We start from the raw sequence: 26,662 nt of genomic DNA, 5'->3' as shown, positions 1-26,662 counted from the left end.
GGGCACAGCTGGCTTTTCGAGATAGCTTTAACTTAATATTTGGAGCACTATAATTAATAATGAGAAAGATAGAATTTTGTCGTATTAGATTACCAGTTTTATTCGTATTCGTATTAAGAGAAGGTATGTATTAAAATGAAATTTGGAAAATAATGGGATACATCTTAACAATTTTTCGAAGATGGTCAATTGATTATTATCATTAATGATAGAATTTATTGCGTGTATATTGCTATTAGAAAAGCAATACACTCGCGGTAGAATTTACTATATTTTCCAGATTATTAAAAAAAGTTGATGATGTTAAAGTGATTAATAAAAGATAATGGAATTTCGATTCTCCAAATGTCTATAAAACTACCCTTATAATATATAAGGCAGGGCTTAGTATTTAAAATCATAAAAATATTGCCTTCCTAAAGTATCCCAGAAAAACAATATTATCTCAAGTAGTAAATAAATGTAATAATAATGATTATTTTAATTAATGTGCGTAGGGTATGCCGTCAAATCAACAGTTAATACTTTGCTCTCCAAGCAATCCCCGACCTGAAAGGTAAAATAATTTTGATATATTTAATTTTAATATCAACATTACCCACGATTCAGAGAAAATAATTAAGGATAGTTAATAAAACGTACATCTGGGCAAATACCAATCAGTGCATCTGCATGCGAATAAAATTCTTCTTTCAATGAGATAACAATAGTCTGAAGTGAGCTGGTTTTATCGCGAATATAACTTGCGACTTTTCCAATATTTGTGTTATCCAGAGCGGCGTCGATTTCATCCAGGACGAAAAACGGTGCTGGTTGGAAGCTAAAATTATACATAAGATACAATAGTGTTAACAGGAAATAATAAATAACCCCCCTAAAAAATTTACCTATGTATAGCAAATAACAGAGCCAAAGCAGCGACTGTCTTTTCACCACCAGAAAGATTTGACATAGGTTGGAATCGTTTTCCTGGTGCTACACAGTTATAATTAATACCATCCAGATAAGGCTCTTCAGGGTTTTCAGGACCAAGAAATGCCTGAGCAGACTGATTTTTAGCCAAGCTCTATACCAAACAAAAATCATATTACTACTACGATTAAATACACGTGTAGAATCTTTTTGAGAATTAAAAAAAATATCTACCTTATAAATCGGATCTATTTCATTAGCAACGTGTTCGAAACAAGCCATGAATCTATCATGTCTTTCCTTTTTAATTTTCTCGAAACAAGTCTTTGCTTTCTTTGCCTTTCTACGAGATTGTTCAAATTCCTCGTTAGTCTCGTGCAATTTCTCTTTAGCTGCATAAAGTTTTTGAATTGCCTATCAAGATCAAAAAAACAAATAAAAAAATAATATTATAATTATAATCATCGACTATCAGACTATTCATTTGGATCAAACCTTCATATTGGGGGCCTGTATACGTTGAATCGTGCACTGCAGATCATTAATCGTTTTATTCAATTTGTCACTATTTTTCTTAAAATCGTCTTCTTCGATATCCTTCAAGTTCTCAGGTAACAATGCGTAATCAATTGTTATACGACTTTCACGTTCGTACAGCTGTTGAGTGCTCAGACTACTGTCAAGAATGGTCATATCGCTAGTAACAGTGCTGCTGTTTTCTCCTGCGATATCTTCCATGTTGCCACGAAGCATAGGGATAGCAACATCTTCCATCTAATTTATAAGGAATTACTGCAACTTTATATTCTGCTATAAATTTATTATTGGATATCTCAATACGAACCTTGCATTGCATCAAAATAGCATGTCTTTCAGCTTTTCTTTGCTCGATCTTTGTCTCAATAACATTTAGTTGCTTTTGGACCGCCTGGATATCTTTTGTTATCGCACTGACTTCGCGTCTGCATTTACTTATCTCTTCCTCTTTTTGATCAACTTCCATCTTTTTCCTGTTACGAGTAGATTTCAATTTTTCCATCTGAGCTTCCTCGTGGTCAATATCAGCTTTTTGTTGAGACTCAGTTTGACGAGCTGTTTCTAATTTGTCCTCGGCATCCTGTACAGCTCTCTCCCAACGTAAAACATTACCTGAGATGTGAGAAAAAGATAGTTTATTTAGGATGCTAATTTAATTTGTATCTGATTAACGTACTCTCTGTATCACGTTGCTTCTCAAAGTCCAGCTGATTGTAGATTCGATTGCATTGGTTCTCGAATTCCATACGTTTCTTTGCTCTTTCTTGCTGAGACCTAATTCAGATTAGTTGTTTTATCATGTACCTAATTATACTTGAATTTGAGAAATGAAGGTATATCCATTCTTGGTTTTCATAGGGATTCATACATCTAAGAGATCAATGATAGGAGATCACGAAGGATTTGAATGGATTGGATTGGATTAAATATACTTTTCGGACATAGTCCAAAGTTAAAGATATCTAAGAGATCAATGATAGATCACGAAAGATTGGGATGAATTGGATTGGATTAAATATACTTTTCACACATAGTCCTAAGTTAAAAATATCTACCTTAATTCTCTTTCTTCGTATTGGCGAATATTCGTTACACCAATTTGTTCGCAGAAACTCTTGAACACGTCATCCTCAACATTATTCATTTTTTCTTTACTGTTTTGAATTTCCTGATCACGTTCAGCCATTGTTTTCTCTATCGCCGCTATCGTTGGCTACGAAAACAAGATTTTTAGGATCGATAAAGTTTAAGATGACTCGTTCACAAAATACATACCCCAAACATATTTAATTCATTTTGAAGACTGGCCAGTTCAGCATCGAGTTCCTCAATTTGTTTTTTCTATAAAGATGGCGTGTCATATTAAAAGCTTGATAATATAGTATTAAAGTAATAGACATAAAAATATAGCCTCTTACAGTTGCAACCAAGTCGCTTTTGTTATACTTAAGACGAGTTTCCAAACCACGAATTTGAGAGTCGACTGTGTTCAATTCAGATTCTTTTCGAGATTTCTTCAACGATTCTCTCAACTCTTCGGTCAATTTTTCCTGTAGAAAATGTCAGGAATCAGAATTCAATGAATATATAAAGTCAAAAATTTAACACACAATATTTCTACCTTCTGCGATTTCAATTGAGACATTTGCTTCTCGTCCCATCTTTTAGCTTTCTTGGCCAAATCTAAACTTCCTCCAGAAATGATACCAGCCTTCTGATAGAAAGTACCATCAAGAGCAACGCACTGTAAATTAATCATAAGTGTTATTGTTTATTTTCAATTATTATTTATCTACCATTAATTATGAAAGTCAATTACATCATATCTCGCTTTTTTATCCATCTCATAGGCAACTTTATTAGCATCTTCAGGAGTTTCGCACACAAGAGCATTGTTAGTTGCAAATAAAACTGCCCTGTCTATATCCTTTGGTGAAAAATGAAGTACGTCGTACAGCAATTTTACATTTTTCGGTTCTTGAATGTTACTGTAAGCGAATGAGACGTTATGGTTTGTTATCACTACACTTGCATAATTTGTAGACTTACCGAAGTCGTTCTTTAAGTGGTTTCGCTTGGATGTAATCAAGTGGTAAAAAAGTTTCAGGCTCAAGATACTGTTCTTTCAAATACTGAATGCACTGCCTGGCTGTTTTTTCTGTATCAACCACTATGGCTTCCATATACTTGCCAAGAACTTTTGTAATTGCAACGTTGTATCGCTTGTGAATAGGCTCACACATATTGTACATCCGATCATACTACGAATAAAATAACACATGCAGGATATACTGGAATCAATTAATATTACCTTAGATCATCAGTTTCCAAAATACTTACCACTCCTGGGAACAGGCGCTTGAAATTCTCCACTATCTCAGTTTTTTTCTTCGTCCTCGACACTTCATGCTTATCTACTTTTGCATCTCCCAGCTGTTCGGAAATACTCTCGAGTTCACGTTGAAGGTTCTGAATTTTATCCTTTGATGTGCCGACATCAGACTGTAGATCAGCTCTTAATTTCTTCTGATCCTCGAGAGCAGCTTCAGATGTTTTGATATGTTCCTCAAGCTTCTCCACACGCTTCATTGCTTCATCTCTCATATGACCTTTTTGCTTATGCTTGTTTTCTATTTCTGTTTTCTTTCTACCCTCATTATCAAGCCTGTCCTGGTCTGATTTCTGCTCACGATTAATGGAATCTAGGTGTTGCAGATACCTGGCGGACTGTTTTCCTGCTTCTTCTTTCAGCCGATTGTACTCACGTACCTATTGATGTAAAAAACTATCCTTATTCTTATCCTTCAAAGTATTGTAGTGCAATAGTAAATATAGATTTCCTATACCTGCTCATCTTCCAGCTGCACATCTCTGCCTTGTAACTGGGATTGACCAGCAATACTTGACTCATACGCTGCTTTGGCTTGCTCTACCTGGCGCAACTCATCCTGGAGCTCCTTGATATCCTTTTTGTGAGCCTCATCAGCAGTGCGTGCTTGAGCTAAGGATTTCCGTGCAGATTCAACTTTTTTTTGCATGTGAGCAACGCGTTCTTTAGCTTTGATGAATGTCGGCCTCTTCTTTGTGATTTCCACTTCTACCTCTCTAATATCCTGTTCAATTTTGGCCAACTCTCTGGATGCCGCTCCAGCCTCCTTTCGCTTTTCCTTCAATAACTCTTCTGCTTTTTCGCGCTTTTTCTCAATCTTCTCTACTTCGTGCTGCTTCTTCTTTTGAGCGAGTTCTAAATTTTCGATGTCTTTTTCATTGTGAAATAGGCGGAATAACTGTAGTTCAACTTGTTTCTCTACCTGGAATTTAGAAAATGTATAAATGTAGTACTATTCTTGTTCTAATAATTGTTAAATTATGTTATGTTTGTTGAATAAAAATGACGTACATATTCTTCTTTTAATCGTTGGTACTTTTCAGCTTCCTCTTTTTCCAGTTTGGCCTCTTTTCTCTCAGCAGCTATACCTTTCTTTTTTTGATAAGAAAATTGAGTTTCTTCTTCAGCACGAAGCATATCGGTTCTGGCTCTGTAAGAAAACTGTCACTTAGGACTTTTGTCATCTTTAAATCAATGCAATATTAAAATAGTTTTACCTTTCATATTCCACTTTCAATGCACCTGAATTGCTAATTTCTTCAAATAATGCTGTCCTTTCCTTTGGATTTTTCATTGCAATAGATTCAACAGCTCCTTGGAATACTAAGAAATTCTTGGCTTTCACATTTATTCCAAGTTGCTCAAGTTCATTGAGATAGACCTGGCTTGTAACGACCTATAAAACAGATTATACATTTTTTCTAATTCTTCAATATACCAATAATGATAAACTAGAGCATTACAAGCTTACATTACTGTTTATTCGATGTTCAGAGGATGAACCTTGAACAGAGCGCATAAAACTTTTTTCAGTACCATCTTCCAGTTCAAAAACAGCTGTCACAGATGCACTGAAATATAAGAATTTGTTATGTTTTGAAAGCAGCCATTATCTTCTCGAGACGAAGCATTTAACAGAGAAAAATACCTTCGTGCAACTGGCATTCCTATTGAAGCTCCATGGATAAGTTCACTAAAACGTTTGACACGCAAGCTACTAGTTTTCTCTCCCATAACAAAACTGATGGCATCCATAAAATTAGATTTTCCTATAATAAGACAGAATATGAGACGACTCATCAATAAAGAAGAAATATTCATACCAAAACAGTCTTTGTTGATAAACGAAAGTGTAACCTACCAGAGCCATTAGGTCCAACAACAGCAGTGAACGATTTCAAGGGACCGATGATCAGCTTCCCTTTATAGGACTTAAAGTTTTCAACTTCAATATGCTTTAAAAACGCCGGCATTGTAAAGCTGCTCGGCAAATATTAATATTTTACAACAACCAGATACAATTGGCGCCACAAATCTTTTAATATGACACCACCATGATCCAACAAATAGAGCATAGCTTACATGAATGCATGGCTGGCTTTTCACTGCTATTATCCAGAGATGAGTGGGGAGATGCACAACGCTCCGGTTTTAGGCGATACCAAAAGCATGGCGCTAAATCGTAGCGGCGAGACCGGGAGTAGGATTTTGTGATCATCGCCTCTGTCGACGTAGCAGATTCCTCTGTAGCCGCGCGGGTCATGATCATCGTTCCAGCCGATATTGCAGAATGCGTAAATACGAATGGAACGCTCGGTGGTCGGGAAAAAGTTTCCAACCCTCCCAAATCGTTCTTGAAATGCAAGCGGTACAGTAAAGTACATGTTCAGGTACTATATAAAAGTTTTTTCAGCGCTCGCGTCCGTAATCGGGCGAACATCGTGCAGAGTCGGGTAAATGTGTAAAGCCATTGATTCCGCTCCTGCGCTGCAATGACGCTAGGTTTGTTTGTTTTCTATCTAGTGCACCGAAATAGCAGTTATTGCAGCGCAGGAGAGAAGTCTTTTGTCATTACAACGCGGCAGCAGCAGCGCCGGAGAGGAGCAATGTAGGAGAAGGAGAGTGTAAGAGGGGAGAATAAGAAGGCCCGCTACGGCCGCTCGCGCAGAAAACTTGTTAATGTATCTTCCTTCCTTCCTTTCCTCATGGCTGACTCCTCCAATGAGGAGATGTGCCAGTAACTAGTGTTAATGTATCTTGAGCAAACCTCGCTTGTTTTCGCCTGAGCGTGTACAGTAGAGAGAGGGGAAGAGCATGCCTCGACCGCTTCGCGGTCTCGACTGCTCTCCCCCACTCTCTACGATACACACTGCGCCGAAAAGAAGCGAGGTTCACTCAAGATACATAAATAACTAATACAGTTTTATTAACAGAAAATATTTATTCTGTGTGTATAAGTATCTCTCATAAACTTTACGATTTTATGTACAACGGTAGCGTAGATACAATTAAAAGTATCTCATGACAACGACAACGATAATATTGTAACAATAAATATGGGCTATATGAAGTATAGTATGTAGAGAAAGTCACGTAAATCTGTTACGAAACGTTAATATTGCCTAAGGTATCTTACATATTCTCCAGACTTTTTAACAATAATTTGATTAGTCTTTCACGCTCGCAAACATCTATGAGGAATATTGATTAATCTAAATTAAGATAACAATAATCGTAAATACATTGATAGAATCGTAAACGAAAACTGAGAATGCACTCGCGATACCGAATGTACAGCGTTATGTTAAGGCTTCGCTTGATAAATTAAAATTGAAATACTGCAAGTCTGAAGTTTCCTAAGATTAACATATACATTACATTGTTGTCAAAGTTCAATCAATTGTGACATAAAAAAATAATATATCTCAATCGCGACTGAGAAATCATACAAATGAATATGCACAGTATGGCTTAAAATTACAAGTTTCTAATCGGCTTTATTATTTAATCAAGAAATACGACCGGATTTCGTGCCAAGTACAGACAACCGGCGGTACGGGGCGAGCGGGATGCCCAAACTTCTCTTTGCCCGAATTCCAGAATTCTATAAATCCGATAGAATTTCAATCGAGAAAGACCGCCAAAATATCGCATGATTAATCGCAGTAAATTCACTGGATGGATTGTTCCTAATTGATTGATACGCGATGAATGCAAATATTAACGTTGTACATAGACATAAACTTTTGCCACTCGATCGATTATTGGCACCAATTTCGAATATTCTATCGCATAAGAAATTTACATTATTGAGTAGACAAGCGATTGTATGTCGGCCGACTGTTGCCCACGCAGCAACCACATCCGGAGATAAGTTTTAAGGAAAAGATGATGACTGACACTAGAATGAAGAGGTATAACAATAACTGTGGAAATCTCCCTGGTAGCCATAATATTGTGAATTCCACTATTTTCTCTTGGGTATCTAAAAGAAGAAAGAGCAATGTAGTGAAGAAGAATATTGATAAGTGAAGTTATATTTAAAAAATCTAAACATACCAATATAAGCCAGACCGTAACCCATGTATGGTGTTCCCATTCTGTAGGAACAAGTTGGTATTTGGAGCTCGTGTATGTCACCCATATCCATTCTGAACTGATAGAGCAAAGTTTTGTAAGGAGGTAAAATCCAGATTTCACTAAGCTGATCGGTCGCTGTGTCTAAACTTATATGCATTGCTCTGTGCTCGTGCGCGGTGAAGATAATCTGCGGTGATAGCTCTTTCAACACCTAGTATAAGCGTATTAAAACTTATCTAATAGATATCAATTTTTTTTTAATCCTTATGAGGAAATACTTACATTCTGAACAAAACTACCAGGCGTAAATAATAACGGTATGTGACTAAGAATAACGTTGGTTGTGTTTCTTTCTGCATAATCATTAAGAAACGCATCTTTTGGTGCTTGTGACATTGAATGTGTCAATCTATTAACCTGATGGCATTGGCGAAAATAAAATGGAGGGATATTAGAATGTGCATCAAGAAGTGTAAGCTATTTATAATGTAAAGTTGAGAGTGAATCAAAGGCTGCGTGTTATGATTAAAATATAAAAAGCAAATTGTGCTTACTTTGAAGAATGTGACACTGTTAAGTGAGAGAGTGTCTGGTTGACTGTAGGAAAACTTGAATCTGCTATGAATCCTCGAAGAAACCATATCTTCTTCACCACCAATATCATTGTCACCAGGTAAGTAGATTTTCTAAAGAAATAATTGTAATTATTAGATAGCTACAGTAGCATTGAATGAAGTATTAGTAAGTGTACCATTATATGCTCGGGTGTGTAAAATATATCATCAAAACGTTCTTTATATCGCTGAAAATATTCTGGTGGAGCAATGTGACCTTCATCCATGAGATCACCAAGGAATGCTATCGCATGTGGTTGCGAATGTCTCAGAGCCCTTGTAAAAGTCTTTTTCAGATACCTGAGAATTGCATTGATTTCTCTTTCTGTTACAACAAAATATACTTGATATTCTATAATGAGAAATATTATGCTTGCTCACTGATCATTATCCCATCTAGCCAGCCATGCTCCAATATAATTTTCATTCTTCTCCCCTAAAATTTGAGGATCCGCTACAAGTAAGACTTTGACACAATCTGAACAGTCTCTAGTAGCCCACTTGAAGCTCTGAATTTCATAGGCAAAAAATTCATTGTAAGCAACAGTGAATGCAAGAACCAGACCAATGAAGATAAGTTTGTGCTTAGTCCTATTTTGAAAGTAAACAATAATTAAACCACCCCGTTAAAGTCAGTCTCATATCCTTTAAACTTAATTGATTACATAATGATTTAATGGTTCCAGCGTTACCTGTTTCGACGCATCATATTTTTTGTTTGGTCAATAATGAATTGTAAAAAATATCATCTCAGAAGTTGTGTCTGCAATTTTACCAGTATGCAACATATATCAATTTTTCGACTGAGCCATCAAAATCAGAATTAATTGTTGTTTATTATTTTTGATCGACAACCCATATTTTCAGGGTATGTTATGTTGATGAGGCAAGCCAGCTGATCCTGGGCAACCCTGAATGAAATTTGAATTAGATATCAAGCATTGTGGAGTATTGAATCTAACTCAACGCAAAGCCTATCCGTTCTAATTCCATGTAAAACATTTCTTTACCTTTTGTCTCATGCGAATTTGTAGTTGGAAAGTATATTCTTCTCATGGCAAATTACCAAATAGCATTTGTTCAATGTAAAACATTGTATCGACGAACAAGTTAAACACCATAAAGAGGACTGATTTTTTACAGAAGTTTTTCTACACTGGGCGTAAACTGTTGAAAACTTATTATATACTATTTTAAGATGCTCAGTGCGCGAACGACATTATCCGTATCAGTCACGAAGTATTCGTAAGAAAGAAAGAGAAAAAGAAACGATATAGTACTATAAGGAATCTCAAATATATTCCAAACTGTGACACGTACGTCGTAAATTATTTTCTTTTTAATTGCAAGTTGCTGTTAGTGAGACAGTGATCTTCGATCCATCCTGTATTATTAGAATACGCATAAATAGCATTTCCAAAGAATAGCAGTCCTTGCAGAGAAAAAAAATGTCAGGTAAAAAGTTTGAGAAAAACGATGCAGAAAGAAAAGCATAAATTAGGAGAGCAGAAAAGATTGTGGCAGAACCATTACTGAGTTTAGTAATACAAGGGATACATGCTTTAAAGAGAAATAAAAGTACTTTATTCCGTCACACTATTTCCGACATTGATTATTTCTTTTTCCTTCAGATTGGATTTATTTTACGTTAATAGGGCATGTACCAGGCATCCACTCTTTATTTTTTTTTGAGCGCGGTCCTGAACGTCACGTGATTGATCGGATTGGATCAGATTGGATTGTTGCTCGTTGATGGAAGCAAATTATTCTTTGGAATCGCTAACAACTTCACAGTGGAGAAACTGCCGAGAAAGAACTGAGTGACTGGAACTGTGCTACGGCTGTATGTACATTGATGCTTATGCTTTGTAAGTTGTGGAGTGGATCTTGAATTTTATTACGAATATTATCTTCAGTGTTGGATTGTCAACATGTTGGAGAATTTATTAATGTTTGGGAATCTACTCCAATAATTTGTGATTCCCGTTGACCAAGAATTTCTTTGTGAGGATACTTTTGGAGTAGCATATGCAAATTCAAAGTGTCAACATCATGAGGTAAACAGCTAGCCTAAGGCAAATAATTGTATAGAAATTTATATTATAGAATTATGGTACTTTTTTAAAGGACTTTACAGAAATATTTCTTGGGATTTATTATCTCTTAGTATTTGTTAATGTCTTATTTCACATACAGTTTGAGATGTATGTCCAATATTGTTCTTCGAATTCTGAGGACTGGATTGCATGCGAGACAGCTTAACTTACAACGTTCTTAAATTATAGCAAGACAAGATTATGTTTTTCCTATGAATACTTTGATTTTGCTGGAATTTGCAAGGAATGGTTTTTAATCAATTCATACTTCAGTAGGGAGATAAATTTAGTTTTATATCAGTGTTCATAGATAGATAAAGTCAGCTATTTTTATTTTAACTCATATAATGTTGATAAAAAACTATTTTTAAATTCTACTGACCACTATACAATATTGTTTTAAAACTATGGTTATTCGAGATACTTGTAATATTATTGGTGAAAATTTCTATATTATCCAAATATGATTTTAATTTCCTTGTTTGCTTAGAGAATACTAGAACATAGATATTTCTTTTTATGTTGCAATAAAGAAAATATAGACTAAAATACCTACTTTCGTTATATGTCATTTTTGTACAAGAATTGGTGAATGTATACAGCAACATGTGACAATATGTTGGCTTAATTCCAGGTAGTGAAGCCAGCTTTTATCAATATGTAATGGATTGTATGATAAGATGTTTATACAATTTATAAATAAAACTTATATCAGCCATTGATTTACAAATTCTATAAACTATGTGAAAGTTTGTGAAACAAACAGCATATATTTCAAAGCAAAATTTCTCTACGAATATTAATCATGGGGTCCATAGCCTTAGAAGAATATGAGCTCATGAAAGACTCAAAATACCGAGTGTGAGTGTTCCATACATATTATTTCTAAACTAATTTAATAATACTCTGCAGAATATATTTGGAAATATTTCTTATGGATAGTATGTAATCTTAAATATTCTTTACATTAGCTATGTGTCGGCCGTGGATAAGGCATTAAAGAATTTTGAATATACCAGTGAATGGGCAGATTTAATATCAGCACTAGGAAAGCTCAATAAAGTACTATTGAGTCATATGAAATTCCCAGTAATACCAAGGCGAATCAAAATTTCAAAAAGATTGGCTCAATGTATGCATCCAGCTCTTCCATCTGGTGTTCATTTAAAGGCCCTGGAGACATACGACATTATTTTTAAATGCATGGGAACCAACAGGCTAAGTCATGAGCTCTTCATTTACAGTGCTGGTATGTCTTCCATTAATTAACACGATTCTCATCTGGCAATAAAATATCAATATCATAACTAATACAATTTGTAGGACTGTTCCCATTACTCGGTCATGCTGCTATGAACGTGAGACCATCCTTACTAACAGTTTATGAAACTCACTTCGTACCACTGGGTGAAAGATTGCGTCCAGGATTGAGTGGATTTTTAAGTGGAGTTTTGCCAGGACTTGAAGAGGGCTCAGACCATTTTGAGAGGTATTATTCTTTTTCTTGAATTAAAAAGTTATCTTCAATAATTAAGTCTAATTATTTACAATCATTTAATTTTTCAAAGAACGAATTCGCTCTTGGAAAAAGTCTGTGAGGGCGTCGGCGCCGAGCACTTCTATGCCTGCTTATGGGATTGTTTGGCGTCAAATTCAGGAATACGTTTGCCGGCGATATCCTTTGTCCTGGCACATTTTAACAAAAAACTTCCCATGGAAGATCAGATGTATATTATGGGAACGAATTTTGACATCATGGTAAGTGTCATTCTGTTGTCGGTTTGGTGATGTGTAGACGCATGTTTCGTATTACGATAAATATGTTCGTCATGAAGTCAGGACTGTGACGACACTTATATCTTTCTTTTGACGTTATCACGAGATGTACGATAAGAAGAAAACTAATATTTGATACTGCTGAGTAATAGAACTTACTTTCCAGTATTCTAGTTCTGTTGAGTGATATGAACTTGAGACACAAGTATTATCAGTACTAGTTTATAAGTTTTCTTCCTTGTAAAAATCTCTGTTTTTCTCCGTATGATTAAAGCGAAAATCCACATGATAACAATGGGTAGTCAAATCATGTTTTTCTTTTCCTTTTCTTTAAACGGATGTAAACTATTCATACTTTGTATTCATTTATTTCTATCGTTTCTTCTTACAATAATTATTATTTTCTTTCATTTTCTTAAAAAGGTTACAGCACTCTGCGCTGGGGTGCAGGACAGTTCAGTTTTAGTACAAAGAAGTGCGCTGGATTTACTGCTGGTCGGTTTTCCCGTACACAATAGTCAATTGAGCCGTAATGACATGGTCTCGTTATTAACTGCTGCCTTAGTTACCATCTTAAGGAGAGACATGAGTTTAAACAGGTACAGTCAGTCATATTTAACAAAGCCCAGGAAGCTAATAATTAACGTATATAATTATCTAAAATATTCAAACTATAACAGGCGCTTATTTGCGTGGCTTCTGGGTACCGAAGTGAATACATCGATTCTGAAGAAAAAAACGAGTCCCGCAGCGGTCGAGGCCTCAGCTAATTACTTCGAAATGTACTCCAAGGATATGTTAATACAAGCAATCAAATCGACCTTAAAAACTGTGTGCGAGGAAACCCCACACGATTTGAAACCATGTAGAATATTAGTGTCTTTGTTGGATAAGCCTGATATTGGGCCAGTAATTCTTGATGACATCCTCTATGAGGTTTTCAGGTAAACTATCGCTTTCCACAGATCCAATGATCCTTTAATTCCAGGAAAAATTTAGATAATATATATATTTTTTTCTTTTGGATTCGTAGGACATTTTACAAAGCCTGCGCTCACTCGGAGAACTTGAACAAGTCTAACGAGGTCGTAAAATCTGCAAACCTTTTATTCTCACCGTTGGAACCTTCTTATGTTTGGATACACTGTGGATATTTATTCGATAAGGCATGTCACGCTCGTGTCAATGTTCGTAAGGAGACAGAAGATGTTGGCGTAAAGAACGTGGGTTCCGGGATGCCGGATCTTATGGAAGTCTGTATCCTTGCTGAGTTTTTATTAGACACTGTGTCCCTGGACGCTTCTATAAATACACCATCCGAGCACCTACCAGGACTCTTTCATCAGATAATAAACAAGCTCTCTGAACACGTGGATGAATTAAGTCCTGCTGAAATCTCAAAGTCTCTTGGACTCTGTGCGGAGATCCTGTCGAAGGTGCAGCCTCCAGCAATGGCTACGCACACTGACATACCGGACTTGGAGGTTAAGGTAGATCTGAATGTGAGTATAGCATCTACGGCATTACCGAATGACAGTAAATTGTCAGCAATACCTTTAGAAAAAAGTCAGTCGGACAGTAAGTTGAATAAAACAGACCTGGTGAATGGTTCAGTTACTGACAGAAGTCCCAGCCCTAGAAGAAGAGCAAATTCTAGTGGCGCTCCTAAGAAGAGTGATAAGAAATCTAAGAAAAAGAGTAGTAAGAGTACTTCCAAATTGAGTGACAGTTACACGATACAAGCTGATGGTAGTAATATTTCGGTGATTGTCAGTGAAGATGCAAAGCCATTACCTAGAAACAAAAGTATGGATAACATAAAGACGTCATTTTCTGACACGAATGTCGTCACTCCCCCTTCTCCAGTGGATCGATTAACTCCTACAGACTTATCTAAGAAAAGTAATACGGGTTCAACGGGGTCCTTGAACAGAGGACCGTCTCCAGCGCTTCAGGCGCAACATTCAATGCTTGAAAAGTGTCTGCGCCAATATGAAGTATTCTATGTAAAACTAATCAGTAACACAGTGCTCAGCAAGAAAGAACCTGTTACAGAGATGTTTGAAAATCTGATGATCTTTTGTCCCAGGGAGAGCCACGACGAAAGAACAAAGCATCTCGAGATACTTTTAAACTCAAGACTTAACGCAGAGAACTCAGGATTTTTTCATCAGGACGGCTCACAAGCTCTGTATTCTAACTATCCTGAGATATCTCGGTTTCACAATGAGGACATCGCGCGTTCCGACAGAAAGGAGGTTTTAAAAATTGCCTCGAGTCTCCTAGTGGAACTATCGACATTCCCGACGTATTTTCTACCAGGGGATGGAATGTTGGGACTCGAAGAGGAACCTAAGGGGAGGATCTCTCTTCCCGATTGGCTAAAGGTCTTGGTAGTATGCGCTTGTTGGCTTGGGAAGCAGCCATCCTTGCAGCTAACAAGTATAGCGACCTTGCTAGACCTGATAGCTCTGTCAAAAGCACATAGCGACGTGAAGCCGCATCCTACGAGTGGCGAAGGTGTAACTACAGTTGTTATGGTACCATTATTAAAACAATGGCACATTAATTATTTAAGACAACATACAAACGTCTTTCAAATACTAGCACAGTCCTTGTGGCATCATCTTGGTGAACTTCCAGCCCACAAGTACAGAATGCGTTGTGTTGAATTAATACACGAACTTCACCATGCGCTATACGAATCCTGCGACGCTGTAGAAGATGTTATAGGCTGCGCACTAACTTGTGACAACCAGGAAAAGAGAATCGAGTCGTTCAATAGATTCTCCACGTTGTGGCATCTCGGCAGGGAAGTTGAGACCAATCCTCGTCTACGAGGATGCCTTAGAACGTTTGATAAATCTTTGTTGAAAATGCTGGATAATCTCCAGCTTGCTGACAACTCTCCACTGAAACTCCACGCACAATCCTGGCTCTTACATTCACTTGTACGTGGTGACATCTCACGCGTAGTGGATCCAGTTCTCACGATGCTCCTGGACCCGTCAACGTGTCGTATGAGCGTACTTCACGTTAGTATTCAGCACAGCAATACGGTACTCACGAAAAATGATACCATGGAGGAGAAATCGGAGGTGCAAGATGATTCTGAAGGCGCTGCCAAGATTTACGCTATCAGTTCCGTCGACGGCAACGTTATATATCATGTAAGCGACTCGATGGATGATATTAAATTGAAGAAAGGAAAGAAGAAGAAGCCAATAAATCCTGTGAAGGTTAAAAGGATATTTGCTGTGACAACTTTAGCTACCGGTGACAATGGCAGTCACTATATTACTGAAAAAAATCAATTCATGAAGGAACTCGAGGTTCCGCCCAGTATTTCCGGAAATCGCAATATTTCGGTTTTTGTTAATCCCTTGTCCATAAACTGTAGCACTAATTCAAATGATTCACTTACCGAGGATGATATTTCCTTGGGCGTAAAGAAGACGAATCTGACTACGGAATTATTAAAAAACGCAACGAGATTCAAGAAAACAGATTTCGATAACGGTTCTACTGCCAGTTTGGATGAGAGTTTATTCGACTCTGCGAACTCCAGCCTTAAAACCAAGGAGAAGAATGCGTTTAAGAAACTTAATGGAGAAGTAGGATCATCTCTGGATTCCATCAGTAACAGTCTGGACTCCAGTAGCCCTGAAATCACGAATAAACATGCTTCGAAGCAGAAGAAAGAAGTGATTCTGTCTGGTGGTGCAAAGGAAGTTGCTGGTACTATAATGACAGGAAGATATCACAGTACAAATGAATTTTCTACAAGTTATAATATGCATGATGTGACAGAAAGTTTCGAAGCCACTGCTGAAGTTCCAAGCTGGATCATGGGAGACGAAGAAGCTGACTTGGATATCAGTACACCGGCTGATGAATATTTTAGTAATTCCAGTGGAGTGAGCATTGTAGAGGAAGTTATTAATGAAGTAATGGATCGTGTAATGCAACTTTGTGAAGCTGTCGAGCCTACTGAACCAGTGAGTATACTATTCCAGTCATTAAAATATTTATGCTTCTGTCAGGATCTAGAAGTGACATCCTTTTTTTTTATTTCAGACTGATGAGTCTATTCAACTAGATACTAATGTAAAACGTATTTCTGGAGTGGGTGTCCATAATCTTCATTCTCACATGCTTCTGTATTGTGGAGTGTATGATTCTACGCGGACTCTTTATGCCTTACGCACCTTACGCAATGAATTGCTGACAAATACCAGAATGTTTCTATTCTCTGCTGCTACCACTGGTGTGGCCAACGCTACGAAAAGCACTGCCCTCTTGAATCTCTTAGCCAGACATAGGAAGAGTGTGTTTGGAAGAAATTTTCACGGAGATATTGCCAGTACCGAGTTTGTAGCTGCTTATAGGAGTAGTATGTATTTGGAAGTTCTGATCAGTGTGTGCCTATACTTTGCTCGAAGTTTTTATCCAAATTTGGGCCAGATGAGACTTACCCAGGAGGAGATTGCTGGAAATAGACAGGTGAGATGCACGTTTTGCCTGACAGTTTCCCCTTATTAAAAGGATCAATTAATTTTATAATTAATTTAATAATTTTTACACAGGTTCAGTTAGCCAGTGTTGAGCTCCTGACATTAATATTTTCTGAACTGATTGCAATAGTTCGCGATTCTGGAAAAGGGTTCAGTTGTTATATAGTGGATCTACTGACAAAGTGTAAGGTTCAAAAGGTCGCGCTTCACTGTCTTGTCTCGAGCGTACTGAATATGAAGAATGCTCAGAAGGAGAACGAGGATGTTTTTACATTTACGGAGGAAATTGTGTTATTCAATGATCCTGCGAGCGAGACTGATGTCAATAAATGTAAATACAGAGCAAGCGACCATACAGAAGCATTTCAAATACAGTTATTAAGGTAACATTTAAATATGTTATTACAAATATGGAAAGAGATATTATCTAAGGAAAATACTTAACCTACGGATTAATTACAGGCTTTTATTAGCTTTGATAATGTTGGAACATCAGTGTGGTGCTCAGAAGGGAGATGAAGTGGGGCCACCGACCCCATCAAGTCCGACAACTCCTACAAAAGGAGCTCCAAATTTAATCGGAAATTCCCTCAAGTATATACCTGGTGCATCTATTCCACAGCAACCTATGTTTCTAGCCAGTATTCTTAGCGCTTTGCAACTGGTAAGTTGACCTTGATTCTATTATCTTAACTTTATGTCAAATTATTCTCATTGATATTTAATTCAGGATCATATGAGGCATCTGCATCAACACTGGACAACATTGGTTACATCAAGTTTACCTTTCATGGGATCGTCCTTAACCCAAATCGTTACTTCTGTCATTCATCAGCTTTGCTGCAATATTGAACACTTGTCCTCGTATTACGTCAGCGAGGAGGCCGCAATGACATCCAAATTGAGGGATATAAGTACCGTGGATTGCTGTTTACCGGCCGATTACACTGTTACACATTTAGAAGCTTTGACATTCCTATTGCACTATTGCCTATTGGACACATCTCAACAAATCGGATTTTCTTTTAATCAACCCTTCGGTGGAGCAGTTCAGACTGGTATACCTGGTGCCAATCCTGGACAAATATTCAACAATCTCATCCACGTGTTCATGCCCAGCCCACTCTCACCAGTAAGTTCCGATGAGTAAATCATGCAAGTGATTGATTTACATAATTTCTGAATATTTTCACCAGGATCTGGCTGGGGGTAAAGATAAAGCTAGTATGACCGAGCAACACTTACATGCCAGAAGAACAGCCCTTAGTCATTTACCAAGAATAATAGCATCGCTGTCAGCACTGTGGCAGGCAGTACTAGCTACCAAAGACAAGTATATTTCACAAGTATTCCTATACTGTTGTTTCAAAATCAGCCTAAAATCCTCTCTAATGATTAATCATTAACGCAGTGAACAAGCTACCTGTGTGGTCGGCAGTCCTAGAGTAGTGAAACATCAACTTCTAGAACTGTTATCGCCAATATCCTTTCATCATGGCGTCAATTTCCTGGCAGCAGTTGCTGTAGCGTGGCACGAGAGGCGACAGCCTTCAGCAAACTCAAAGAAAGTCAGTTTATTTAACTATACTTATGGTTAATGTTTTTAGTACACAGTTCGGTTAACTTGTAATTGATTACTCAACAGGTGCTACCTGAAGCATGTCCGAATCAGCAAGTTATGGTACACTTGGTTAGCGCTATTCGTGTTATGCCCATTGATACCTTGGTGCAGACTGTGCACCAAGTGGTTAAATCACCGCCGCCTATTCATGGTGTAAAACAGGATTTCTCATTGGAAGTTTCAGTGCTTGAATTACTTTACGTTTATATGCAAAGCAACACATCTCAATCCTTAGTTGAATCTTGGACATCATTGTTAGGGTTATTGAAGGACGGTCTGTCGTTAACTGCACCTGCCCAATTTTTACTTTTGGCTATTCTCAATGAGTATGTACAGAAATGTCCACCGATGCAGGAGAAAAAGGACATTAGGGATTTGCAAGATATATCAGCTAAGGTAATTGTTCAATTTTTATTATTCACGTTATTTTTTGTAGGATTCCTAATAACGTGAAGATATCTTGGAATTATAGTTGGTTGAGTCTTGCTCACAAATAGCAGGCGCCTGTTTGGAACAAACTACTTGGTTGAGAAGAAATCTGGCTGTGCGAGAAGACGTTTTCGAAGTAACGGACGGTTCATCGGAAGGTAAAGAAGGAAAAAATGGTGCTGGTGCGTAGATCATCTAGACTTTTACGTTTCTCGAATTTTCCGTAGATATTTAGAATATTTTAACATTGTATGTCAGTTGTTTTTACATACACTCTTGTCTGCACGTCCAATAATTTTACTGAGGCATTCATCCGGTATGTTTGCATGAGGGGACAGTGGTTTGTGAATTTGCAAATTTTTTTTATCTTCTGATATTCACTCAACGGTAAAATCGGGAATTGAGCTTCATGCATTCCATTATTTTTATCAAAAACGTTAATCAATTTGGATCAATAAATAATTACAGTAACACCAGGAAGTCCACCGAATGCTGCTTACAGTGTCCAGGCACAAGGTGTACTGGCAGAGATACTAGCACCTCTCTTGGATGTTAGTTACGGATCCCAAGAAAAAGAAAGGGTCGTTACTCTCTTGACAAATCTCATGTACAATGTTACACCCTATCTTAAAAATCACACGTAAGTTCAAAGCTGTATAATAGATTAAAAATAATATTTAGGATGATAACATCAATTAATTTTACATTATTTTCTCGAGCAGGACAAAAAATATTTCCTCATTCACTGCCTGCTCGCAGCTTCTAAGTTCACTCTCGAGTTATCAGTATACAAGAAAAGCTTGGCGCAAAGATGTTTTAGATTTGCTTCTGGATTCTGCGTTTTTTCAAATGACACCTGCTTGTCTGCCATACTGGCGAACCATTATTGACAATTTAATGACACACGACAACATCACCTTTAGAGATCTAATGAGTAAGTACAAGCTTCATCCTCAATTCTCTGTTCTACGTTAATCCAATTTTAATGACACAATTACTGATGATGTTACAAACAGATCGAGTGTCCATGGCCCAAAGTAGCAGCATCAGCATTTTCTCCTCAAAGGAATTAGAGTACGAACAACGCGCCCAACTTCTCAAAAGACTGGCATTTGCTATTCTTTGTAGTGAAATGGATCAATATCACAAATACATGCCAGAGATACAAGGTACATTTTTTTATTGTTACGTGCTAGTTGAAATGATAGAATATTTAAGATTTATGGAATTCGATTATTATTTTTCACCTCATTTTACTGAACAATAGAACGTCTAGCTGACAGTTTACGACTGCCACAAGTAATTCCATCGATTCAGGCACAAGTATTTCTATGCTTTCGTGTGCTGCTACTAAGAATATCTCCACAACACGCCACTTCCTTGTGGCCTGTAATTGTGAGCGAATTGGTTCAAGTCTTTTTACACATTGAACAAGAATTGAACACCGATAGTGAAGAGTTTAGGTGAGTTTTGCATGTCACCAGGTGAACCTTTATTTAATTGTCAGGATCAGTAGGCTTTGATTGTTTATATGTGGATTCTGCTTAATGTTTGTTATTTTTTATGATCTCAGCTGCCTTATATAGCAGCAAATAACTAATATTATCGTTTTATTATTTATTGGATGTAGAAAGAACGTTGTGAACCTTAATTGTACTCAACTGGTTAACACTTAAAATGCTGTTTAATTATATTTTGTAGATATCAAGTACACAGTATTGGTTTTTGGGATGTAACATTAGAGAAACAAATTTGTTTGACGTAATCAAATAAAGTCTTAATATAAACTGAATTAATTAATTCTTATCAGTGTGGACATTGAAATTTGGGAATTTTTTTATCGTTATCAGTATGGTGTTAAACTTTCTATGGCATGCGGTATAATACTAAAAATATTTTAGATCCTACCTAGTATTGTCTGTTCGATCAAAAACTTTTAAAGGATTGCAAGGGATCGACATAGAAAATTTTTCATTTTTAATTGGAGCATTGAAAAGGTAAAACATATTTTGCACAGTGCACCAATTGGCTCCCTTGCTGTCCCAAGTTTATCAATTTATACTGTATTAACGTTCGTTATTTAAAAGTCTCTCGACAACGTTCCCAACTAACAAGGATGATACCTAATGACGTGATGTTTTTGGCTCTGTTTTGGCATCTGCGTTTTCATGGGAATTATGGTGCCACCATGATTTGGTTGGTTGGTGTTGGGATGGCAGTCGTCAGAGCAGGTAATTCAACATGCATTGGAATATCAAGTATTCTTATTCGCATGAAATACTCGTCGTACATTCAATGTTTCGTTAATCTACAAGAGGAGACTGATATACCTCGAATAACATGGTGGTCGAAAACTTCATATAATCGTTTAGTCGAAGAAAAATGATCTGAGAATAACTGTGAAAAATATATGCTGTAAACATTTGGCTTTCATATTTCATGAAAATTGTACCGTTTCAGCTTCTTAATGCAAGAAAAAATGTGACGTGCTACAAATTAACATATTAGTCTTGATGTTGTATATGCTTCTTTACATTTTATTTTAAAGGATTATTTTTAGAAATTTTCTTTAAACAGTTCACACATTAAACTACTATCGGCTTTGGACTCATCTTGGGCTGTGAATGCGAACAATGGACTCCAAGCACATGGACATCCACACTGGCTACAACTACAACTTGCTGCTGCGAAGTTACTGGATTTGGCATTATTATTGCCTGCCCACAGATTGCCACAATTCCAGATGTAAGTTCTTTTTTAATTTTGCACATAACAATTTTCTCATTCTTTACATTTATTAATACATTACAATTATACCATCTAGGTATCGGTGGGCCTTTGTAGGAGATGCCGCAGCAAGCAGTGCTGAGAATAATAATCTGTCTTCAGATTTTGTTCCACACATAACTCGCATAGCTAAACTAATGGATACCAAGGTATGTAAAAAAGTTACGCTGCTGTCTAAAAATATTTTAGCACTATCTCTGTAGATATAAAGTAAACAATTAGTTTTGAGAAGCTAGAGGCAAAGTTAATGTATACAAGTGGGATATATCAGTCTCGTACATTAATCTTTTACACGTAGATTGTCAGTTTTTGCTTATTTAAAGGTAAAATAATCACTCACAGGTGGACATTTTTCTGGCAGCAAACATTTCCGAGATTGTTCATCGAATACATAATTCTCCTTACATTCGCATCCGCTCACACATGGTGTGTAGCAGTCGACAATGTCAGGTTGAGCGCATGTGAATTGACATACGCAATGAGTCCATAGAGAGTTATCATCGCACTCATGAAATCTTCTGTCGCCCATGAAATTTAATTCGTCATAATCGTAGCCAGGAATTCTGTGCTTTGTGTACCGATAAACCTTTTCTGGTATCTTATACCAATTTTCTTCCTGAAAGTTAAGCTTCGAGGGTTCCATTGATCGATCCACAGCGCTGAAAACTATCTCAGGCTCCATATCATCTGGATAGATTGAAATTTCCCTTTCTGAGTCATCGAATTCACCGACTATGTAAAAGTCATCCTGTATCATTTTCTTTGGATCACTCTTATCCATAGTTCTCTCCAGACCCAGTGGTAAATCATCGTAAAAGTCATACTCGTTGTAATCCGAATCATCGTTGTACTCTGTAAACAAAATTTTTTCATCTTGATAAATCTGTATATAAAAAGTGATAGTTGTCAAGCGTTAGGGTGTTTGAAATTTGGCAAATAATCATGCTCCAAGATATATTGACGATATCAATCTAGAATAACAAACAGGATTAAATAGAAATTTTATTTAAACAAGATTTTGTCACGTCCATCTAGTTATTAGCCAATATCAATGGAATTAGTTTAGAACATTTACCCTGAGAATTCTAAACATCATACGAATTTCGTTGAATTTGTGAATCGAACGATCACAATTGACATTTTGCAATAAGTCAAAGACAATAAGTCAAAAACATTATGAATCAGATAGTAGTTTATATTCAGTTAATTTCTATTAATTGTCATCAACTAGCTCGAATTAAGCCTGGTTAGAGCATTTAGAGCCTTGACCATTTGATGCAATCGTTGCGCCTACGATATTCTCCTGTATTTTTTACAATTACAATGCCATTCGGTAGTTTTGCAATTTAACTTTTGTATAAAGTCTTTACAAAAGTCCTTCAGAGACCTATATATCTTCTTCAAATTTTTCTATCATTTTTAAAGAATTTTTCTATAAAGGCATTTGTTTATTTTAATCACTCTTGGTTCATTGCGATCGTTATACAGTCACAATATGGCGCACAAATAATACTTTTTTATTTCTACCTATAACCCATTTTTAACGTTAAACGTTTTTAATTGATTTAGTAAAATCCAATATGTATTTGTCAAGACCAGTTCTTCTTTAGTTCTAAAATGACAAATTCAATTATATCACCATGTAATATATCCACTCGTTTGCTAATCACAACAGTATTGTTATACTATGCAATTTTTCTATTTCTGTTATATCAATTTTATATATAAGTGAAAAAAAATAAATAAACAGGCCACCTGCACAAGTCGCGCAATGGAATCCAAAATAGAGAAGTATGAACAATTTGTTTCAATACTCACGCGCGACTATCGGTGCAGCAAAGTGCAAAAAATGCAAGATCAGACAAATGAGAAGTTTTAGAGCAGCCATAGCCGTAGCCAATTTTGCACTGACTGGCATTACCCGGCGTACGATCTTTTACTATTATTGTGTGCGAATGCACTCAATTAACAATATCGAGTTACTCGTACGTGTGTCTCGCAAGTTTAATTTTCTTCGTATCATGTTTTTTTCCTTGGGACAACGTTTGCGATATTTTTATATATTACGGTGTTATATTAATAGCAATTGCACGGAAGAATCCTTTAAATACTCTATCGCGCACTGTTTAGCAGAAAACTCAATTCCTATTCCTTGTGTGGAGTATCAACTTTTGAAATTATACCGTTACATCGTGTGGTACACTGGATAAGAAAGAAATAGAACAAAGGTAAACCCGTTGGAGTGAGCACTACGTATTTTCTCTACTTTATTTAATATTCGTAGGAGAACTCTGCAGGTGCCAGTTCCTCTGCAGCTAGTGAGAAACTGAAATACTCATTTTGGCACGCTTGGACTTAGACCTATAAACTTGGTTTATTTTAAACAGCAAGCCAATAACCCGTTATCAAAATAACACATGTATTTTAACCGGACATTGAGAGCGTTCATTATCCCATTGGATCCTATTGATAGGCTGTTTGGTATTTAAAAAGGAGAAAAGGAAATGAAAAACATATGTAATCCATGAGTTGATCACGATAAACTAACATCATACATATAAACGAGAAGCCTGCTGTTAGATCTTTCTTATGAAGATCTGTAGGAAATATAGGGATTCGGCTTGACCTTCAAATTCAGTGTTGGATCATTCGCGAAATTTGTTTCTCTTTCTTCTGACGTATGGACCTGTACATACGTATTCCCAATGCTTTGAGTTGTTCTATCTTAAGCATATAAATAGAAGAAACGACATTGACTTTGGATTCTATCCAAAAATCTGAAACTTCTCAAAAGAAACCTTTCAGGGTATTATCATGTATTATTGGTAAGGTCCGGTATGATATAATGTAATAAAATTGTTGTATTGTGTTTGATTTTTCAGTACAAAGAGGAAGTGACGCCATTGTCATCGCCACCTGGAGAACTCCTTCTAACGTCCAACAATATCCGGTGTATCCAGGATCTGCATCCGTTCTTCACGGCTCTCAGTCGCGCATCTAGCGGAACCCGTGCTACCTTAAACGTTGCGCAATTGGAAACTGTTCTCGAGCAGGACTTCCTTGAGAAAATGCCAGTAGTTCCTGCAAGATAGTAGGAGCGACACACTATTTTTACGGGACTGGCTTTTGTTTAATGGCTTTGTTATAATTATATTAAGTCTTATATGCGTCAATATTGAAATTGATAGAAAGAAAGAAAAGAATTATCTCATCCATTTATTCGTATTTTATCACGGTTTATTAAGTGACGAATGAGATGAAATATCGATCGTGACAATTAATTAATGCAATATATGAAAGATACAACGTATAAATATATTGGTTGCGTACGAACAGCTATTATAAAAATAATCTTGTCAATTGACTATTTAAAATAGTAAAAAATTAGTGAAAGCGGAATATTCTATACTTTAGCCTTTATATAGTTAATGCGAATATAATATAGTTTATATTATGTTGCTGTTATCATTTTATCATTATTGATCTTCTAACTTGCCTCCTAATTCGATTGTGTGAGTAGTTACGAATGTGTACGATCTGGTGGATCCTCGACTGGTTACATTTGAAACGACCTGTAAAATTTAAACGTAGTTTACATAGACCGATAATTCTTCTCCACCATTTTATTGCTATTCGTTATGAGCTAAAAGATCGTTTAGTTTTCTCATATCGCAATGACTTCTCAATGACAACTAAGTATCTTCTGAATTTTGAAAAACTCTTTATCTCTAATGTAAATTGTTCCTCCGTATGATAATTGAAGCTTAAACTGTAAGACAGTCAGAAATCGATATCGCCTTGGGTTTACAAAGTTCAAAATACTTTCTCTCAGAAATTTTCTAGCGTCACCCAAAAGTGTTATCGTTACAGTTTTTATATAAATCCTTAAAGCCCTGGAGTTATCATGCTATTGTATAAAGTAATGAAGTTTAATGCTTGACCCAAGTGCGTAAACTATATTATAAGATTCATTCTTGAACACTATTTTTCTACATGTAATAATCAATCGAATTAATGAACATAAATAATGAATCATTGTACAGAAATTTAATGGATCATATAATATTTAATGGTATCTGATCCTGTAAACTGTAGACTGATTCTGTTTCGCTGTAATCGAATGCATTTCTTTTAATTGTATCCTTTTTTTTAAATTATATTAATTAACGTTTCTCCATAATATTTTAACTATGGCAAAGTTGTAACGAATGGATGAGTATTACAGTCACAAGAGTTTCTATGAAGCTCATGTTAGAATTGAAAAGGGTAACTTTGACCGTCGTGGAGCGTACATTTGAGATAATTGAATGGATGAACTGTGGGTAGTCCTTTTTTTTAGGGGACAGCGTTACTTTTTATTTTTATTTTTTTTTTTAATTAACGATTTTTCCAATCCATAATTTATACAGTATGAAAGAAGTAGCAATTGTGATGCGCTAACGCTGTTGCGATTTTCCTGTAAATTTATTACAAGGTGTTAACTCTTCCCTGAACTTATCGTTGCGTAATTCTGTATTATTATCATTCTTGGATTCTATATGGAGTATAGTTTGAATCAATGTCTATTTACATGTCAGATCCTGATGATGTGTTTGATAGATTATTGTGGGATTATACAATGTGTATATAAGAATGATCATGGTGCATTGTAATGGGAGGTAATAAGTCTTCCTACGTGAAGTACAGATTACGAATGTATAATATGGATAAGTATTGTATAATGTAATGGATGTATTTGTTCTAAGCTTACAAGAGAGTCCGTAGTAACGTTCATGCATATGTCTGTCTTCGAAGGCAACCGAATGAATGTTATAAGAATTAATATATTAGACTTCAATACGAATGTATACTATTTATTTAATATTAAAGTCTTATTTAGTAATAGACCTTCTGACTACCCTTATTCT

General features: G+C 36.3%; 4 protein-coding genes across 11 annotated transcripts; 1 reads left to right on the top strand and 3 right to left on the bottom strand.

Moving 5' to 3' along the window:
- Window positions 1-74: 74 nt before the first annotated feature.
- LOC107265426 (structural maintenance of chromosomes protein 1A) lies at window positions 75-5,811 on the bottom strand. The gene is made up of 20 exons (XM_015734873.2): window positions 5,700-5,811; window positions 5,487-5,607; window positions 5,310-5,409; window positions 5,056-5,234; window positions 4,850-4,988; window positions 4,296-4,760; window positions 3,790-4,218; window positions 3,499-3,710; window positions 3,269-3,437; window positions 3,071-3,193; window positions 2,868-2,999; window positions 2,725-2,790; window positions 2,505-2,662; window positions 2,126-2,223; window positions 1,757-2,061; window positions 1,408-1,686; window positions 1,147-1,326; window positions 888-1,066; window positions 643-820; window positions 75-549 (listed from the first exon to the last, which is right to left on the bottom strand). Exons 1-20 carry the CDS (start codon window positions 5,809-5,811, stop codon window positions 481-483), a joined length of 3,693 nt encoding a protein of 1,230 aa, XP_015590359.1. The 3' UTR covers window positions 75-480.
- Window positions 5,812-6,759: 948 nt separating this feature from the next.
- On the bottom strand, window positions 6,760-10,253 carry LOC107265123 (metallophosphoesterase 1 homolog). 2 transcript variants are annotated; one of them, XM_025082580.1, is made up of 9 exons: window positions 10,115-10,253; window positions 9,543-9,699; window positions 9,225-9,443; window positions 8,914-9,123; window positions 8,670-8,832; window positions 8,473-8,604; window positions 8,201-8,335; window positions 7,898-8,129; window positions 6,760-7,823 (listed from the first exon to the last, which is right to left on the bottom strand). In XM_025082580.1, exons 3-9 carry the CDS (start codon window positions 9,239-9,241, stop codon window positions 7,645-7,647), a joined length of 1,068 nt encoding a protein of 355 aa, XP_024938348.1. In that variant the 5' UTR covers window positions 9,242-9,443; window positions 9,543-9,699; window positions 10,115-10,253; the 3' UTR covers window positions 6,760-7,644. The 2 variants fall into 2 exon arrangements, with proteins under 2 accessions (XP_024938348.1, XP_015589694.1); XM_015734208.2 differs by having other exon boundaries at window positions 7,898-8,105; window positions 9,543-10,192.
- On the top strand, window positions 8,455-26,641 carry LOC107265119 (protein dopey-1 homolog). Of its 7 annotated transcripts, XM_025082557.1 has the most exons (25): window positions 10,238-10,375; window positions 10,449-10,589; window positions 11,263-11,489; window positions 11,600-11,877; window positions 11,952-12,117; window positions 12,197-12,386; window positions 12,828-13,003; window positions 13,085-13,348; window positions 13,438-16,402; window positions 16,482-16,907; window positions 16,991-17,301; window positions 17,381-17,582; window positions 17,649-18,050; window positions 18,115-18,251; window positions 18,330-18,486; window positions 18,564-18,935; window positions 19,012-19,150; window positions 19,437-19,608; window positions 19,691-19,902; window positions 19,985-20,137; window positions 20,236-20,431; window positions 21,188-21,199; window positions 21,546-21,713; window positions 21,793-21,904; window positions 24,638-26,641. In XM_025082557.1, the coding sequence occupies exons 3-25, from the start codon at window positions 11,434-11,436 to the stop codon at window positions 24,845-24,847; spliced, it is 7,476 nt and encodes a 2,491-aa protein (XP_024938325.1). In that variant the 5' UTR covers window positions 10,238-10,375; window positions 10,449-10,589; window positions 11,263-11,433; the 3' UTR covers window positions 24,848-26,641. The 7 variants fall into 7 exon arrangements, 5 of the variants coding, with proteins under 5 accessions (XP_024938327.1, XP_024938325.1, XP_024938326.1 ...); XM_025082559.1 differs by lacking the exons at window positions 10,238-10,375; window positions 10,449-10,589 and adding an exon at window positions 8,455-8,591; XM_025082558.1 differs by lacking the exon at window positions 10,449-10,589 and having other exon boundaries at window positions 10,287-10,400.
- LOC107265124 lies at window positions 20,634-24,087 on the bottom strand. Its single transcript, XM_015734209.2, has 2 exons — window positions 23,574-24,087; window positions 20,634-22,607 (listed from the first exon to the last, which is right to left on the bottom strand). Exons 1-2 carry the CDS (start codon window positions 23,671-23,673, stop codon window positions 22,069-22,071), a joined length of 639 nt encoding a protein of 212 aa, XP_015589695.1. The 5' UTR covers window positions 23,674-24,087; the 3' UTR covers window positions 20,634-22,068.
- Window positions 26,642-26,662: the final 21 nt, after the last annotated feature.

The sequence above is a fragment of the Cephus cinctus genome, unplaced genomic scaffold, assembly GCF_000341935.2.
Source record: "Cephus cinctus unplaced genomic scaffold, Ccin1 Ccin1_scaffold0215, whole genome shotgun sequence".
Taxonomy (NCBI): domain Eukaryota; kingdom Metazoa; phylum Arthropoda; class Insecta; order Hymenoptera; family Cephidae; genus Cephus; species Cephus cinctus.
This window is presented reverse-complemented; position numbering and strand designations above follow the sequence as displayed.

Excerpts from the sequence above, each read along its gene's own strand:
- LOC107265426 (XM_015734873.2), bottom strand. The coding sequence starts at position 5,811 with ATGCCGGCGTTTTTAAAGCATATTGAAGTTGAAAACTTTAAGTCCTAT. Across the intron at positions 4,989-5,055 it reads TTGAAAGTGGAATATGAAAG|AGCCAGAACCGATATGCTTC; the intron begins GTAAAACTATTT and ends GTTTTCTTACAG. Across the intron at positions 550-642 it reads TGATTGGTATTTGCCCAGAT|GTCGGGGATTGCTTGGAGAG; the intron begins GTACGTTTTATT and ends TTTACCTTTCAG.
- LOC107265124 (XM_015734209.2), bottom strand. The coding sequence starts at position 23,673 with ATGCCAGTCAGTGCAAAATTGGCTACGGCTATGGCTGCTCTAAAACTT. Across the intron at positions 22,608-23,573 it reads TGCTGCACCGATAGTCGCGC|AGTACAACGATGATTCGGAT; the intron begins GTGAGTATTGAA and ends TTTTGTTTACAG.
- LOC107265119 (XM_025082559.1), top strand. The coding sequence starts at position 11,434 with ATGGGGTCCATAGCCTTAGAAGAATATGAGCTCATGAAAGACTCAAAA. Across the intron at positions 16,908-16,990 it reads AGATTGCTGGAAATAGACAG|GTTCAGTTAGCCAGTGTTGA; the intron begins GTGAGATGCACG and ends ATTTTTACACAG. Across the intron at positions 17,302-17,380 it reads TTTCAAATACAGTTATTAAG|GCTTTTATTAGCTTTGATAA; the intron begins GTAACATTTAAA and ends GATTAATTACAG.
- LOC107265123 (XM_025082580.1), bottom strand. Across the intron at positions 8,833-8,913 it reads GCTAGATGGGATAATGATCA|GTATCTGAAAAAGACTTTTA; the intron begins GTGAGCAAGCAT and ends TGCAATTCTCAG. Across the intron at positions 7,824-7,897 it reads TTACGGTCTGGCTTATATTG|ATACCCAAGAGAAAATAGTG; the intron begins GTATGTTTAGAT and ends TTCTTCTTTTAG.